The sequence below is a fragment of the Apteryx mantelli genome, chromosome 18 (assembly GCF_036417845.1).
Source record: "Apteryx mantelli isolate bAptMan1 chromosome 18, bAptMan1.hap1, whole genome shotgun sequence".
In the NCBI taxonomy this organism is placed as follows: Eukaryota; Metazoa; Chordata; class Aves; order Apterygiformes; family Apterygidae; genus Apteryx; species Apteryx mantelli.
In genome coordinates this window covers 5,480,300-5,497,435 of record NC_089995.1, presented here as the reverse complement: position 1 = coordinate 5,497,435, position 17,136 = coordinate 5,480,300, and the positions used below count along the sequence as shown (strand labels likewise).

The 17,136-nt window shown below is 42.8% G+C and overlaps 1 protein-coding gene across 1 annotated transcript in view; it reads right to left on the bottom strand.

Moving 5' to 3' along the window:
* PTPRT (protein tyrosine phosphatase receptor type T) overlaps positions 1–17,136 on the bottom strand; it is a 342,887-nt gene that overhangs the window by 31,622 nt on the left and 294,129 nt on the right. Inside the window, exons 16-17 of the mRNA XM_067307983.1 lie at positions 15,040–15,042; positions 4,938–5,125 (exon numbers count right to left, since the gene is read on the bottom strand). Coding sequence (XP_067164084.1) covers positions 4,938–5,125; positions 15,040–15,042 — 191 coding nt within the window. The remainder of the gene's footprint in view (positions 1–4,937; positions 5,126–15,039; positions 15,043–17,136) is intronic.

Sequence of the window (17,136 nt, the reverse complement as noted above, 5' to 3'; positions counted from 1 at the left end):
CTTAATGCCAGAGCCAGGAAAAAGGCAGCTGTCATGGGACCTAGCCGGAGGATGGTCTCATCTTCCTTGGAACGTGGCCATGAACAGGATGATCCCTCTTGCAGGATCTCTCAGGATTGTCAGGGGATGTCAGCACAGGCAGCTCAAAGCAGCTGGAGCTGCTGGATCCTGCTCCAGTTGTGACGGAAGGGAAAGTCACAGTCGGAAGACAGCTGTCATTCACTGTAGCCAACCTGAACATCGATTTGCGTTGCAAACGTAGGTGAGAAAAAGAACAGCTTCCACCAATTTTTTTCTGATCTGCCTCTTCCAAAATCTACTCCCTAAAGTGATCCCATCTTGCTAAAAACAACCGCAACACCACAAATTGTATTATTTATAATCCCTAAGGAATAATGGTTTTTTATAATGCAATCACTGCAGAATCATATCATCCTTAGGCAGCAGCAGGTAGTGTAACACAGCTCTACTGGAAAATGAATTTATCTGCATCTTCACAAGCCATCCAGGTCTATTACAGTGCCTGAATGCAATAGCAGAGAGACACAATTCTTAGGACCTACAACGCTGACACTATTACAATTAAACTTAATACGAGCAATGCTCTGGCAGAGCAGATCATGGTGAATCTCCCCCAAAGGGGTTCGAGGCTGGAAAATGTCAGGCACCGCAGCGCTGCCCTGAGTATCGCCGACAAAAGCCAGGGACAGCGAGTTCCTATTCAAAAGCTTAGGAGAAAGAGTTATAACTCCGTAATTGGTGAGGGCTTTGATCACACATATATTTCCTTTCACACACAGCTGTTTCCAAATAGCATCTCATCTCCCGGACAAAAAAATACAAACCCACACACGACAACAACAAAAAAATCCCTGAATAAAAGAAAAGGGGTGAAGTAGGTTCATTTTCATCTTCAAAGACTGAGGAAAAAGGTGCCTTATTTTTTCTTCTACTCATATCGAGTTGCAGCAGATTGACCAGTGAATGGCAGCAGTCATTGGACATCTAATCACAGCCATGTGAAAAGAAAAGTTCTCTCTCATCACTTCCACACATGGGGAAGGCTATCTTGGCCAAAGAAAATCCATTCAGGCCCAATAAATCCTATATCCACTAAATCTGTCCTGACACGTGACTTGAACATGAAATTCTCCCCTGAAATTAGTGTTTTGATTGATTTGCCTGATATAGCCTCCAAAGTTTAACAAAAAGTCTGGGACTGTTCATCTCAAGAAACACCAAAATCCCTACTTTGCACCAAACTATCTGTTTCTTTTGGAAGAGCTAGGGCATATTTCTGATGGGTGAGGAACACACGCTCCCTTTGCAAGAGGGTAGCTTATTCCACCACTTTCCTACACAGCGGGTGAACAAACTGGAGTGGCTGCACGTGCACGGGCGGTACGGCACAAGCAGTTCTTCAGTGAGAGCGCTAAAAATGCAGCACTAAGACCTGAAACTGCAGCAGAAATACAAAGGCAAGAATATCACTTAAAATTCAGCTGCATCCAGAAAAAGGGGGGGCACACCTAAAGTTTTGTCCCTTGAGTCTTGGTTTGCACAATAAATATTTCTACGCGCTCAAAAAAGGGTGATATTTCTGTTTCTCTCTGCATTATCAGCAGTGGCAAACCACCATGGATCATCCAGATATTTTTTCTTTGCTCCTTATTTCATGTTTTTAATCTTTCTGCAGTAAATACTCTGCCTTTTTTTTCTTTGTTTGATTTGTAAACTGCAACGTTTCAGTGTTCAAAAGTTTGGGCTCAGTTCTTAAGCTTTTCTTACTTTTACTCTTCTAGAGAAGTTTTGTAAAATTTATATTATTTTCCCAGTTGTGGAATGTATGTTATAATGATGCTTTTGGACTAAGCATATCTAATTTTTATCTGAAATTACAGGGCGGGATGTCTAAAAGAAGTCAGCTTCATCTCAATCAAGCTTTTAAGCATCGCGGCCCAAATGCAACCAAAGCGCTCGTGTCAAATTGAGGCTTAGCGCAAGCCAATTTAAATTTCCACTGGATGCATCTGGCGAGTTTGCTGTTTGTTTTTCATTTACGGAAGATGACTCGAGTCCTTCATTTGCACTCGTCCGCCTCAGCGCCGCAGCGTGACTACATAAAGCCTTCGGCGATGGTAGCGACTACAAGCGTTGCTGCTCCGCCCCGGCCCTGCCACGCAGCCCTCGTCCTCCTCACCCGCCACCTGCACAACAGCGGCAGCACAACCGCTCCCGCGACTGGGCAAAAAAGCTGCTTTGGCTAAAAAAAGAAGCTGAACAGAAATATTTCAGCCAGTTCAGCTCCCCGCTCTGGTTCACAGCAAGGGCACACAGAGCTTTAAGCCAGCGTAGTCCACGGCAGCAGCAAGACCCTGCTGTCAAACTCTGCGCGGCCTCGTGTCCGAGCCTGGACTGCAGGACCTAGTCTTCAGACCAGGCAGAGGACGTGCAGCCACTCAGAAGGGAAAGGGTTAAAATCTAGAGGTTCCCTTCGATACGCTGCAGACTGTCAATGCTAAAACGCTGGAGGAAGGAGCTGCAAAATCCCAGGTAACTAAACGATCTCAGCTACGTGGCAAGAGGAATGCACTTTGATGACATCCTAAATCATATTCGAAAATGAGTTTGGAGGCTTAAGCTTATTATCCCCGTAGCAGGTAATCAGTGCTCGCAGTAAATCTAGGACTAGTCTAGTAGCTCGCAACAAATCAGAGCCGATAGGCGCTGGAAAATGAACCGGTGACATGTGAGCCAGTCCTGCTTAAAGGTTTGCAACTAGGCCACTCTTTGTCACCTTTTGGCCACAGGTATGGCAGGCCCACCCCAAATAACGCCCCCAGGGAGGCCCACGTCTACGCATACGTACCCTTGGTAAAATATGTTACCTTTGCTCTAACGTTACGGAGGGGAAGGTATACATATGCATGAAATGCAGTTCCTCGGTAGCCAAGCGGAGGTGGGAATGGACAGAGATACGAGACTGCCACGTGTGACAGTCTCTTTGGCAACATGTCACCAAACAAGCTGTAATTTATGCTAGCAGTTTGCGAAGGAAGAAGAAAACCAGCTCCTTAAAAGAAAAATGTATCTGGAGCTCACACTGATATTGCTTTATGAAAATACATTTTAAGAGAGACATAAAGCAAAGTTTCAGGCCATTTCTTATTAAAGATCTTACCAAACGTTTTGCAAAACAGGTTTTCTGCTCTTCCAGATTCCAGTCTGAGATGCTGCTTTCTGCCAACTTAAAACTACCCCTCCTACCTTCCGCAACTTCTAACATTCCTCAGCATCCTCCCTAAATTTGCGGTATTGCTATTTGTGGTCGAAAATTGGAGCTGAAGTGCTACCTGCATCCCATGTTCTGCAAGCCACACTCCACCACCTAAAATGACTGCCATTTAAGATAATTACCTCTGATTGAAGGGGAGACTGTCGCGTACGATTTCAGAGCCTGTGGAATTCTCCAGGCTATTTCTTGTAAAGAAAGGAATTATGCAAATCTATATAATGTCATCCTCATTATATACATATGTGGATAGCACTTTCTGCAAAAGGCAGAACTTGTAGAGCCGAAAGTTGCATTGACATTTTTCATGCTAATGTGTTATTTTGATAATTACCAATGCCAGAGCCAGAAAATTACATATATGCCAGCACCTGTTTTCTTCTTGAACATCAAGAACTAGATCTTATGGCATCTGTAAGTGAGCTGCGTGCAGTTTTGGGTGCTATTCATGGAAGTGGTGGCTAAGGAGGGGAGCTGGGCAAATCTTCCATGAGAATTACTACCTTTTTCATTATTAAACACAGCTCTTTGTACTGATAGTTTAATTAGTATGCTTGATTGTGGGGCATGAGTGACTAGACCCTGGTAACATACAGTTACCAGAAAAATTTATGGCAGTTTTTGATGCCATCTGATCAAAAAAGACTCCCAGGCGACACCCAGGAAAAGATTGCCTCTCAGTAACAGCATAAATCGGCGCCAGGGAGACAAATCCCATGGGTTCTCACATGCAGGGTTGAAAAGCGAGCCGTTTTCATTAAATTACATATTTTTCACAGCTGTTATGTTATTTTTAAATAGTTTTAATGCCACCATGCATATTATTACTTATTGCCTTCCCACAAGCTTACTTCACTCATTATAATTATCGCTTGCTAGAGCTAAGTCTCCCAAATGTTTGATACTATTTCCCTCTTCTGTTCTCTCCCCCTCTAAATGTATACTCTTTCAACTCCTCCCCAATGTCATGTTTCTTCTTGTCTTCACTTTCAGGTTAAGTTCTTGATAACTCCAGCTTTTGGGGCTTTTTTTCTTCTTTTTTTTTTGCAGTTTGCTTGTTGCCTCTCTTCACATTGGAGTTGGAAGAGTAGGTCATTCGAACATATTCCGAGTTTGAGGTTTGAACGTAGGGGGACAACTCCACCATCATTGCAGCTACACAAGGTTCCTGGCTTTGGTTTTACAATCCAGCATGCAGGCAATTAAGCTGTGGTTTATTGTGATGAATTGCTGCAGAGTATTTGGGGCTAGAACAGAGAGAAAGCAAAAAAACCTTCCTTTTCCTAGAGCCTGGTTCGCACTGTTGTAGCTAAGAATGGGACTAGGGGACTCCAAACCCTTCACTGAGTTCAGCATCTGCTGAATATTTACTACCTGCCCTTTACAGGAGAGAGGGCACACGCTAATGGATGAACACGATGTTGGTCTCCTACTGCTACAGTAAACACCTTTTCTTCGGACCCAGGAAACAGAAGGCCGTCGGAGATTGCTACTGCTATGAAATCCCAGCCTTAGAAATAAGATGAAGGAAGAATGAAGAAGGTAAATGAATCAAGGAAAAATAGTTATCCTCCCCTCCCAAGCATCTAGCCTTAGTTGTGAGCGCAACGTGTCTCGTAGCGGCGGGAGCGAGCGTTCCTCTCACCTCGTACTCCTCTTTAAATCCATAGCCCTGGCCTCGCTTCATCTGGGTGATGTGCTGCAGCAGGTCGGCCACGCGGATGGCTGGCTGGAACTGCCCCCGGGGGTAGGACATTTCCACCGGCTCGCAGCTCCGGTACGGATGGGTCTGGATAGTCAGAGTTGGCTGGGTCATCTCTCCGTGGCTACTGTCTGTTTTAAAGACAGGGAGGCAAAACAAGCTTTCACCTATCTTATTTCCACTCTCATTCTCGCTCCGTTTTTTTTTTTTTCCCACCACCCCATAGGCCGGTGCAGGCAAGAGAAAGTAAAGAGATAAATACACGCGCCTACGGCTGCCTAGAAAGACTACGTCATGCTCAAAATGTCATTTTGTGCCAAAAGAGATGGCAACAGAGCAAACAGCCCATCAGGTATAACGATGATACAGCCCACAGAGCGAAAGAGCAGGTATTTTGAGTGAGAGCTCTGCAGAAGGACTCCGCTCCAGTTACACACCTTTCGCCACAAACCTGCAAAGAACATGACTGAGCAGTACGGACGGATGAGCAAGATACTCGAGCAGGATTCGGGGCGTACAACGGGAGGTAACTGAGAGGGGCCCATTTAACAGAGAACAAATTACTAGCATTTCAAACAAGGCACACAGCACGTTAGGCAAATGAAACCGCTTGGCAAGTTCAGGCCTAAAATTTGTACATCAATTTCGAAGATGTAGCATTAGCAGCAAGAATAAAATAGCACAGAAATACAGTTACCTTGCATGCAGAAACTTAAATTTCAGATCTGTAAACTTAACAGTAAAAGTTCCTTTTCCACAGAAATGGATTTAAAAAGCTCTATCACTATATAGATGGAAATTGCAGCTTCCTATATCCCCAGCAAAATTCTAAATACATATCAAAATATCCCTGGAGGACTGACTAATAGAAAAGAACTTAAATCAACAAGCAATTGACTGTCACAATATTTATTTTTAACAAGAGAAACTCGGATTAAATGCAAAATTTAGTTTCTTAGCTACCCCAGTTGCCCAAATTTCAATGGTTGGCCAAATGAACCATTGCTTTTTCATACGATTACAGGTATCTAAGATGCACGGACACCTCGGCAGATACAGGCCTTCTGCATCAGTTCTTTCTGGTCTTAGTGAATAACAACATGTTAGCAAACACAAAAGATATCTTCTTCCAATTTTTCAAAAAATTTGAAGATTGCATATGGATGGCTCAATCCTTACAGCAGGTTTACCGAAAAAGGCAAGAGCCTAAACACCATCTCATGTCAGCAACTCTACAGTCATGTCTTAGAAGGGATAAAGAATAAATAGATTTTTGAAGCCCAGCTTCTCATAAACACGCTCGCATTCCTGGGACGCTCAAAGGTTTAGAGAATTATGGCTCTAGCAAAGCAACTCTCGCATACAAAATGTGAATAAATTTGGAATTTAAGGAAGAGTAACGTTCAAAGCATTTGTATAATCATCCCTAATGCTCCGACTAATGACAGTGTGAGAATTCTGAACAGAGGGAATTTCAAGGCTTATTAATTCCCCTAGTTGGATTCGCTTTCCCAGTGCATCTTTCCTCCCCTATTCCCTATTAACCTCCTGTAATGGAAAAGAGAAGATTTTTATTGCGGACCATTTCCGACAGACGTACTATGCTTAATTTTCCATCATTAGGTTTAATACAAACCCAATTTCACAACTGGCTTCTCTGAGGAACCTACATGTAATGCCACATTTTTTATCAGCCCCAATTAAAAAACATTATGATATTCCTATTCGAGAGGGAGTCTTAAAACTAATGTACGGTTCTAGCACTAATACAGTAAGGGCACACACAGAGCACAGGCTACTTGTAAAACGTAGCTCAGATCAGTCAGCTCCTTCACAGGCAATTATTAATTCCTCTCTTCATCAGATCCTTTAATTCTGGTCTATTTGGCTCTTGTCCTTCAACGGTTTCGCAGGGAGAGGTGAAAGGCAGAAGCGCATCCCTCTTCCCCCCTTGCAGAATAGCTTCCTTCACTTTGCTTCCTAGCTAAGTGTTTCTGCTTAAAAAAAAAGAAAAAAAAAAAGCATCATGCGATCTAGGTCATCCTATGCTCAACCCCAGGACACACTGAGAGTCGAAACCAAGATGATCACCTCCTCTGGATTTCCATGACCAACGCGTCCCGACTGGCCCCTGCGCACTCCCCAAAAGAAAACCCAAGCTCAGCATTTGCACTAACTCAGGATGGCTGTCAAGTCTTGCCGCAAGCTTTTTATCTGGGCCAAGGAAAAGTCAGAGGGCTTTCATGGAGACAAATGGCTATGTACGAGGTGAGCCTCGCGCTCGTATGTTCTGCTAATAAAAACCAATGCAAGAAGCGTATTGTTCCATCTCCGTCTGATCGCTCTGTACGCATGAACCTAAGCATGGTTAAGGAGGCACTCAAGCAAGGCACCGCACCGTCGCTCGAGATGGGCTGTTTATGGCAATTTTGTGAACAATTCAAAATGCAGGGTAGGAGGAGAGGTAGCAGCAAACTGATCTCTCACCGGGACAATCAACCAAGAGAGTCTTTGGAGGGCTTACAAACTGGCTTCGCTCTTCCTGAAGCTTGCAGCAATAAAACACATTTTGCTTCTTCTGGCACTGTCATTACTGGAAAGGCAACAAAAATAGCAGCCCTGCAGCAAAATCAGACTTCTGGTTTAATTGTTGCACTTAGGGTGAGTCACAGCTAATTTTCCATAAGCCCTCCTCTCCATCCCCCTTCTCGCAAACATCCCCCCATTTTCTTACAAATACGGATGAGTCTGTACGCCAAACCAGCCTACAGTTTTGATAGTACTAAGAAACCGTGCCTTGAGTTTCCAGTGAGAAGGACCAATCAAGAAAACAGGTATTTTTGGAAATAATTCACAATTACGCTCAGCCACTAGTAAACATACAAAACCATGCATCAGATTTTTTGGATTAGATTTCATACGCACGCCTTATTTTTAGTCATATGGGCTTGTTCTGTTGATAGGAACACCAAGCACGAAATTCTGCCAAATACCAAAGGCAGAACACAGTTTTGAGAAACACCCCCAAATTTAAACATTTCCAATGATGGTGATTCCATCCCAACCTCAAATCTTGTGCTGTCTGAACATGTCTTAATTGCAAGTTGACTCTGTTTAGCTTCAACTTCCAAGCACTGAATCTTATTCTATCTTCTCTCAGCTGGATTAAGGAGCCCCCTGAGTATTTGAAATCTTGACCCATGCAGGTACTGATCAAATCACTTCTTCAGTTTTTCTTTGATAAAGTAAATCAACTGAGAGCTTCTGAAGTCTCACTGGGGCAAACTGTTCAGAGCTCCAGTTCCTTCCTAAAACCATCTCCAATTTTCCAAAGTTCTTCTTGTGCAGCTGTAAATAAAACAGATATTTGGTATGTTGCTGGAAACATGCTGTTTACAGTAGGATTACTTCTAGTATTAGAGGCTGCAACAGTAAAATATTTTGTCAGCTTGTTTGGTAACGCTTTTGGTGCCACACTCTTGCTTCCCATACCAAGATGTCCATTGCCAATGCAGATTTTTTGATTTCTGGAAGCCGGCATTTATAATTATGAGCCTAGTAGTTCACAGAATGTCCTCAAGTTCTGTTTAAGGCATATTAAAAAACACTCACTGGCTTCCCTAAACTAGCCTGATTGTGGAACCCTTCAGGCATCTCAGCTTATTGGTTTAGGGGGGCAAATGTAGATAATCAAATTCAAAAAAACATTGGCTACACTTTTATTTTCTACAAGCTCTCCCTGTTTATGAAATTGTACTTCTATGACTCTCTCCTTTGCTGGAGAAATAATGATAAACTTGCTGAAGCAAACCATGAGGTCCAGCTCTGCCAGGAGAAACACAGCAGAGCAGCATGCACTGAAAAAAGCTCCAGCCAAGGATGGATAGATGGCATCTATCCTTTGATGAGTAACCTGAGGGTGGGATATTATTGCCTGCCTGCTGCTACACCACCTTCTGTTATATACTTCCCTTGCTACTCGGACAAGCAAAATACATGCATCTGCCTCCAGAGAAAAGCTGATAAACTCCTCCACAGATGTCATGGAAATGATGAAAAACAGCCGAGAAATTAGATTTGCAGGCCTGCATTTGCTGTGTATGGCCATACCACTATGCAATGTTCCCGTAAGGCTGCTGGGAAGGGACCTGTTCACCCCGAGCAGCTTTTGGGATTGAAACTTTAGATCCTTTCATACACATTATCTCGTTTCATAAACATAGCTTTGTTAGTCTGAGAGACAGATATCTACACACATACACACATTTTGATGTTGTCTTTAGAAAAAGAAATAACAAAAAACCCCTATGCCTCGAACAACTAAAGCGATGCTGCACTGATGCATGAGCTTGAATACACAGAGAAGTTTCTTTCAAAACTTTTGCTTCAATATCCACCAACCCGTTGCGTTTCTGCAATGACAGGCCTATCATCTCTGTTTATATTTTTATTCCCTTAGCCTTGGCAAGTGTGTAACACGATAAGACATCCTTTGCACAAAATAAATTATATTTTGAGTGGTGTTTGTGATGGATTTAATTACACACATATCCAATCTCTCTCTACTAGAGCAAGGGTTGTCAATTATTTGACATCTTCCAAGGATGGCTACAGCATGGCTAATATCTCTTCCCATTACACTAGGGATACAGTGGTACTTGGTAAGATTAATTTGCTTTTATGTGCGCATCAAGGCGTTATTGTATGATAAATACCCAGCTCTAAGGTAATATGGTACACACAATACAAACAGTGGTATGGCAAACCAGAGTCAAACCATCACTTGTCTAATACTGTAATATCAATTTAGCAACACAAGGCATGTTCCTTAGCAAAAAGCCTTCTGACATCAAGTTTGACAGAAAGTGGAAGATGCACCTTTCATTTCAAAAGCTCTGAAGAAGCTACATGTGCATGATTAAAAAAAAACAACGCTGGAGAAATTTATTTTCTCTAGATTTTTAAGAGGTTTTAAAGAGTCACTTGGTAATCACCTTACAGATGTGTACTCCAATCTTACAAAAAACACCGAATACGTACATTTTTTTCATCAGATAGCAAAGAAGAAACCCCCTTAAAGGTGTAAGGAAGACGCTTTGGTGATGTGGGCAAGCCTTGGGATTGATGGGCGCACGCGTAACTGCAGCTCATCAAACGCGTGGACCTCACCAAGCCAAATCTCTCCTTGCCTCCAAGGTGAGAAGGAGTTGTCAGATCTATCTACCTCAGAGAGCACTAGGTCAATGAAGTCGTTAGTTAAAAACTGACAACTTCAAAACAGCACACAATCCAGCAGCCACTGAAGACCGGAAGGTAAAGTTTTCCTGAGCTATCTGGTCATACGCAGCCTCTCAGGAACATTTTAAGAGCAGCTCAGCTCAGGTAACATCCCTTGTGTTTGGCAATGGCACGCTCCTCAGCTGCTCGTTCTGCTGCAGGTCAACGTTAGCACACTGAACTGATGCAAAAGCCTCTCCCACAGCTCCTTAGAGGTTGGCATGGCCTGGGAGCCTACAGATACTATCAAACAGATCAAGCCGTGGATTTTTAAATGTCCATTGCTTAAAAATAACTCATCCTTCAATTAAAAAAGTCAGTGATGGTGAGACTCACTAATGCAGCAATATCAGTTTCTAAATCCCTTTCTAGTTCTTCAACCACATGGTTGTAGATAAACCCCCAGCAGATTGGTTGGGCATGGGCAAAAGCCCATCCTATTTATGGAAGGGAGAAATCCAGGGCAAATTTCCATGTGTTTCCAAGTGCAAGCCAGGTTGTGTGTGGGACCTCATGACAGTGAGCTGTGTGCAAGGAACTCTGAAGCAACAGAGCCCTTGGGCTCTCCGGAGGGCAGGGACTTTCGCTGCTGGGAGCATTCTGAGCAGGCGAAATGGCAAGGGGAAATGCCCTCACAGACTGACAGAAGATGTTAATGGATGCAAGGGAAGGACATACTGCTTCCTCCAAAAAGCCTGCCTGATGACATTCGTCCAACATCATCTACAGCTCCTGGCTGTGCACATTTTCTCCAAGAACAGCCTCTAAAGTCTGCACTACCTCCTGTTCAGGCTTTACATTACTTGTACGACATGGGCCTTACTGAAATATTAAAAGCAGAGAAATCGACTTCCTTTGTTAGTACTAAGTATTCGCTTCCCTAGCAAAGACGCTTGTGCAAAACATTTAAATCCAGAGTTGTCAACAAAATTACACAGCTAAAAACATGCATTACATTGAAGAGTATTAATCAAGCAGAGGATGGCGCAGAGGCAAAAAACCACCCCCTATATCTTACTATCAACAAATCATGCTGCAGCCAAGTCTTGAGAGTCATCCGCCATTGCAAACACAGAACATTTATCAGCAGAAGGCATAACAGAGGGGAACAAACAGCGCCGAACTGCAGGTCGAGCCCGATAATGGTGGTGGGATGACTGAAGCCCTTTTTAACATCTCTTTTTACTTCCCAGGAACGATTAGTAATAAACTTTGAAAAATAACCTTATTTTGCTTATTTGCTGATTTTGTTTATTAAACAGCATCTTCCAATGTCTTGTGAACCTGTCTGACAAGCCAGAACATCGGTTCCCAGCTCTCATTTGTCCAAGTCACAGGACAGAAATTTATTCAAAGCTAAGGGCTGCTCCATAGCACCTCTGGCTGTTCGGTTCAGGTGGAACCGGGGAAATGACCTGTCTGTGTAAATCATGTCTTAAAAGTGCTCTGTGCTTGACTGCCCATGTGTAAAACGGGGATATTAATCCTTACACACCTCAGAGACGGTGGTTAGCAGGTGTTAAGTTTGAAAGAGTTTTGAATCCCTAAGTACAAGACTACTTTAATTCCAAATTCCTCTTTTTTCCCTCTAAAATTTGCAATTTTGAAAGCTCTATGGACTTTTTTGGGTTTTGCTTTCCGCTGTGGGAGGCACAGGTTGACTCTCCAGATCCTTGACCCTCCAAGTAAGGAGCATGCAGATCACACTGTAATTTAGCTGCCCTAACAAAAGTCAGAACACAGCTATTCTCACTATCCGGACACAGGTATGAAAAGAGCTTCAGTAAATGAGGGCCCCATTTTCACAGATGCTGAGCACCAGGTTAAGAGGGGCTGGACACCTTCCAGCAAATTGCAGGTCTGAGCCTTACTTCTAAAGGGGCTATAACCAAAATATCAATCTACCTTTAGACTTTTCTCTTGACAACACCGAGACTCTGGGAAAGTAAGAGCAAACCTTCGGGGAAAAGGACTCCCTCTCGCTTCCTTGAAAAAGGGCTCATTTATTGCGGCCGGCATTTTGATAGATAGCTGGATAAATGTCTGTACTGTGGCAGTGCCTTCAAGCCTGTCTCTGCCCCGACTGCTACGGACGTAAGGCAAGGCACCGGAGCGATCGGTCGTAATTTCTTCCTGCTCTAACCATGGGCCTTCAACACGCGCCGAGCAATGCTTAAAGCAGGCCCGGGAGATTAGTGTGTCTGGAAGCGAACAGTTACAGTAGATAATCCGAAATGACAGGTCTGCTAAACCCCCCCTAGGTTAGACTCTGATCAGCCACCCATCATCCTCCGGAGGCATTGCGGAGGAATTGCCGCCTGCAAACTCCCCGGACAGGCGGCGTCACATCCCCCAGGGAGAGCCTCCAGCCACACGCGGTTATTACTCACCTTCAAGGGCACACCGTGGTGGCTAAGTTTCTGAATAACTTCTTTTATCGACTTACAGTTTCTGCCAGTTTTGCCGTCTCTGCTAACTCACCGCAACACCACATTATTTTTAAAACTCCGAAAGCTAAATGCTGCGTGCTGGATGCTTTACTTCGCCACCTGAACAAAAGGAGCTAATTTTCAGAAATGCTGAACACTAACATCTCCCTTTAAAGTTACCGGCAGCCACAGAACAGCCTGCATCTCTCAGAGCTAGCATTTTTATTCGCCTCTCAAACCTATGCTTGATTGCTTGAATATTCAGCATTTAATTTAATACACAAAATGAGGTGGGGTCACTTGCTCAAACTCAGCCTCTGATTTCTCCATATAATCTTTCTATTTGCAATGGGAGTCCAAAAGAAGTAAACTCCCCACCTGCTTTGACATGCAAATCCTCACTCCCATTTGCAAGCCCTGAGGCACACAGAGCTGAGCTTCACGCACCGACTCAGCAACGCCCAGGCACCACCACTGCCATGAGCCAAAACTAAGCAAAAGGCAAGAAAGCACGCGGGAATTTAGCCCAGAAGGTCAAATCCCATTCACAAAAAGAAATAACACTGAACCGTTCTTTCCTAAAAAAAACAACAAAACAAAACATATAATCATCACCATCATAATAATAACGATAAAGCTGGAATAAAAAAAGCTACAAAAGGCTTTTGAATTAATACCATACTTGACCACGGGATAGATAATGACTTTGGAGCCCAGCCAGTCAACTGTGTTCTCTGAGTCATTTTCGAGGCGCAATAAGTGTGTTTGCTCTCCAATGAAGTGCAGTGCACCATACCTGTCTTCTTACCTAGCAGCGTGGTCGATGGAACAGTGTCTGATGATACTTTGAGATGAAATTCCGTTCACCCACACGACACGGATCAATGGAAATCAACAGAAGATCAATAGGAAAAAAGTTACAAAAAATGAAAACAAGGTTAGCGGTATCTAACACTCGGAAGATTCAGTCTATATGTCATATTGGGAAATGCACAAAAGCAAAGAAAATTAAGGAATGAAATAAAAGTCTGGCACTAGTACCTGAGTAGTAGGAATTCAACAAAGATTTGCTCTGAAGGGTTTTGCTTTGGACAGAAAATGAACAAGGAGAGGGTGATGCTAGGTAGGAAAGACATAAGGAAAAGACTTTAGACATATATTAAGAGAGAGAAAGAACAGGGAGAATGTTCCTCAAAGAACACAGTAATATGGGATATATAAAGCTTATAACAATGAATTATATTTTTCATCTCAACATGCATATTACATTTATTACAATGTCATCATGATGGATTTCCTTTAATATAAGCATTCCACACCCCAAACACTGTATTATAGTTATTGTAAATCAATGGGTAGGACTATATTCTATATATCCATTTTTTTAACCAAATGAGTAAACTTATGTTTTTGTCTCTGGGAGAAAGATCCTTAAAAACAACCCCCAAAATACAAACTACAAAGAAGCAAATGCAGTATTAACAGTAAAGTAAGCCTGCTCAAACACAATGTGCACTAGTTAATCACGCAAATGTTTTAGATGCATATTTTGCAGTTCTTTAGAAATATACAGGTAGAGTAGCATATTTTTTTCTTAAACCCAAGATAACAAGGGAATTGTTCTTCAACGGAAAACTGTCCATAGTGATTCCTACAATTCTCTCCCCTGTGAGATGGGTTCTTCGAGCAGGACAAGCATTCCTGCTCTCTCCTATTTAAAGCATTAGCTTTCTCTGGACAAGAATCCACAAATAGTTTCCATATTACTCAAATGTATATGCAAAGGAGGCAGGGATCAACTCTATATGGTACATTCTTTTCTTGACAATAAATTTATGAAGTTGGTTTATATATAGAATAGCATATGTGCACATTTTTATGGTAATCTGTTGTTCCTGAAATCATGTTCCTTTGTTGTCCATCTGTGTTCATTCTTAGAGTTACAGACACTTTTCATCTCCTCCTCAAAATGATGGGAAACAAGCTAATACAAAATCTCAGCACATCAGAAAGATGACAATAGATAACACAGGAATAACTATTCCGTAATCCAACAGAAGTAGACAAAACTCAGCATACAAAGCAATTTCAGAAGCTGTTTTTGCATCTCTAAAGTAAACATCACTTACAAATTTCAAGTTATTCTATGGGGTGAACTAGTCACTAGTCCGGGGAGTTTCATGAAGTCTGCAGAGTCCCCTCCTAAGCAGTTTGTACTCATCCAGGAAACAAACTCACTCTAACGCTGTATTTTCCTGCCATATTTTCAGACGTACACCATTTGAAATCCCATTAAGATCATCAGCTGCCTCATAGCCTAGTCTGCTGGACTTCTGCACCAGCTGCCTTCAAGCCAGCGTCTCTCACATGGGGCCTCCTATCCTCTCTCTCCTGTGTGCCTCAGCCTAAATCAGACCCTTCCCTTACTATACTTGGAGCCTGGCCACTTTTACAGATGTGTAAGATAAGGTCTAAAAAGAGCCATTTGTTTGCCCGGGCTCACAGAGCACTCAACAGTCAGAGCTTGGAGCAGTACCCGCGTTTTCTGAAATCTGGGACTATAAAAGAACTCACTGGGCCACACCGCCTTTCCAGGAACTAATCATTATAAATTAGAAATTACTTAGGCATCTAAAGATAAAAATCTTACTTACTTCAGCCAGTCTGACTAAAAAAAATTACTGAGGTTTTTGAAATGGGCCATACTTGCAAGACAGGGAGGTGAATTCTAGGTGATTTCTAGATTATTTCTTCAAAAGGGGGTGAGGAAAAGCAAGTTGCCCAAGACTTTTGAGGAGCTTGTTTTCAAAACTCATCAGGTAGGGGCTTGTATAAGCAGAGCACTGTGTTCACAGCGCAGTCATCTAACCAGAGGGTCTTCCATGCACGTGTGTATCGCAGGAAACACGTGCCGACTGAACTCCAGTCCCGGGCAGGGACCTTTACTTCATCTAAAATTGGCTCTGCACTCGCTGGAGTGGCAGGTGAGGCCATACAGGTCCCTCTAGTCATACAGCATGGTGGAGGTCCACTCCTATCTTGAAGATGAATCTCTCCTAACTTTTGTAAGATTTTGTAAACACACAAACCACCTCCCCCCCCCCAAAAAAAACCCTAAATCACCGTGAAAATCAATAAAGGTGCTCTTGTATTTTGACTTAGAGAAACCATACCTTTCTTTCCTTCTACACATTTGATGACATTTGGCTTTATAATTATTTATATATTTTAGATTTTTTTTTCACTAATGAAAACATCTCATGGTCATGATCCTAGTCCTTGGGCTGTATTTAGCAGGCATCCTGAGAGTGAATATTATCCATGCGGTTTGAATAGGAATTAGATCTTAATGCAACAGTTTCCAATTACAGCAAGACTTCTGTGTTTCATTCATTACAAAAGCATGTGGGGTATGGAAAGGTGGGAGTTTAGATGGTTCTTGATAAAGATGATCCTTACCACCCTGAGTGGCATTTACCCGTATTTTCCTCTTATCTTGTAGTTGTTGCTAGTCAGAGCACAGTAACTGCTCCATGGTGCTCATTAACGCCTACCTGGGCTCCCTACAGCTTCCTCTACGCTGCCTTCGTACTGGGCTTCTACCTGTACCATTAAGGTTTCCGATCTAATCTGTATTAATCCCACCCCTTCAGCAGTCTGGAAAAAAGTCTTCTCCCCAGCTAAGATGTCACAAAAGTTAAGTATGCACTAATACATCAGTTGCTAGCAAAAATGGCTGCATTTTTAAGAGATCAAATCCTGGCAATCAGACAGTTCCTGCCAGCAAGCCCACAGGGATGTCGAGATGGCTCTGCTGGTGATGCAGCATTCTCCTTGGACAAGCCTTGCCTGGCCTGTATTATCTATAGCCCTATCTGTGGTACTTTATCATTGCAACGCTGGAAGAGCGGTCCCTCTGCGCAGGACATATCATTAGGGCATCATTGGGGAGATGATATACTACTGCTTCTCCCATCACACCAACGGGCTGCCAAGTTACACAAAATTTACGGGCAATAACAACCCCTTGCACACTCTTGTGGTCAAAGCACAGATGCGTGCGGACAATTTAGGCCCACCTTGTCACGTATTTGTCACCTTGTTTCATAATAACTCTGCACTGAGTCCATGCCTATATGTGACTGTGCCACACTGAAGAAAATGACAGCATTTTCCAAACGTTCTTGCAAACTGAGGAGCAGTCTCAAATACTGCAGATATCACCCTTTACCTTTATTGGGTTTATATCATTATTGTATAAAAAAAAATCCCACAAAAATATTTGGGAAAATAAATAGACTAGGATGAGCCTGCTTCATCTCCACATAATCTGTAGATAAAACTCGACAAACTGGAATAATGCTGGCATAACTCATCCTTCAGCAAATATTTATTCCGGGTGCCATACGGTGTCAGAGACATAGGTCAATTCCATA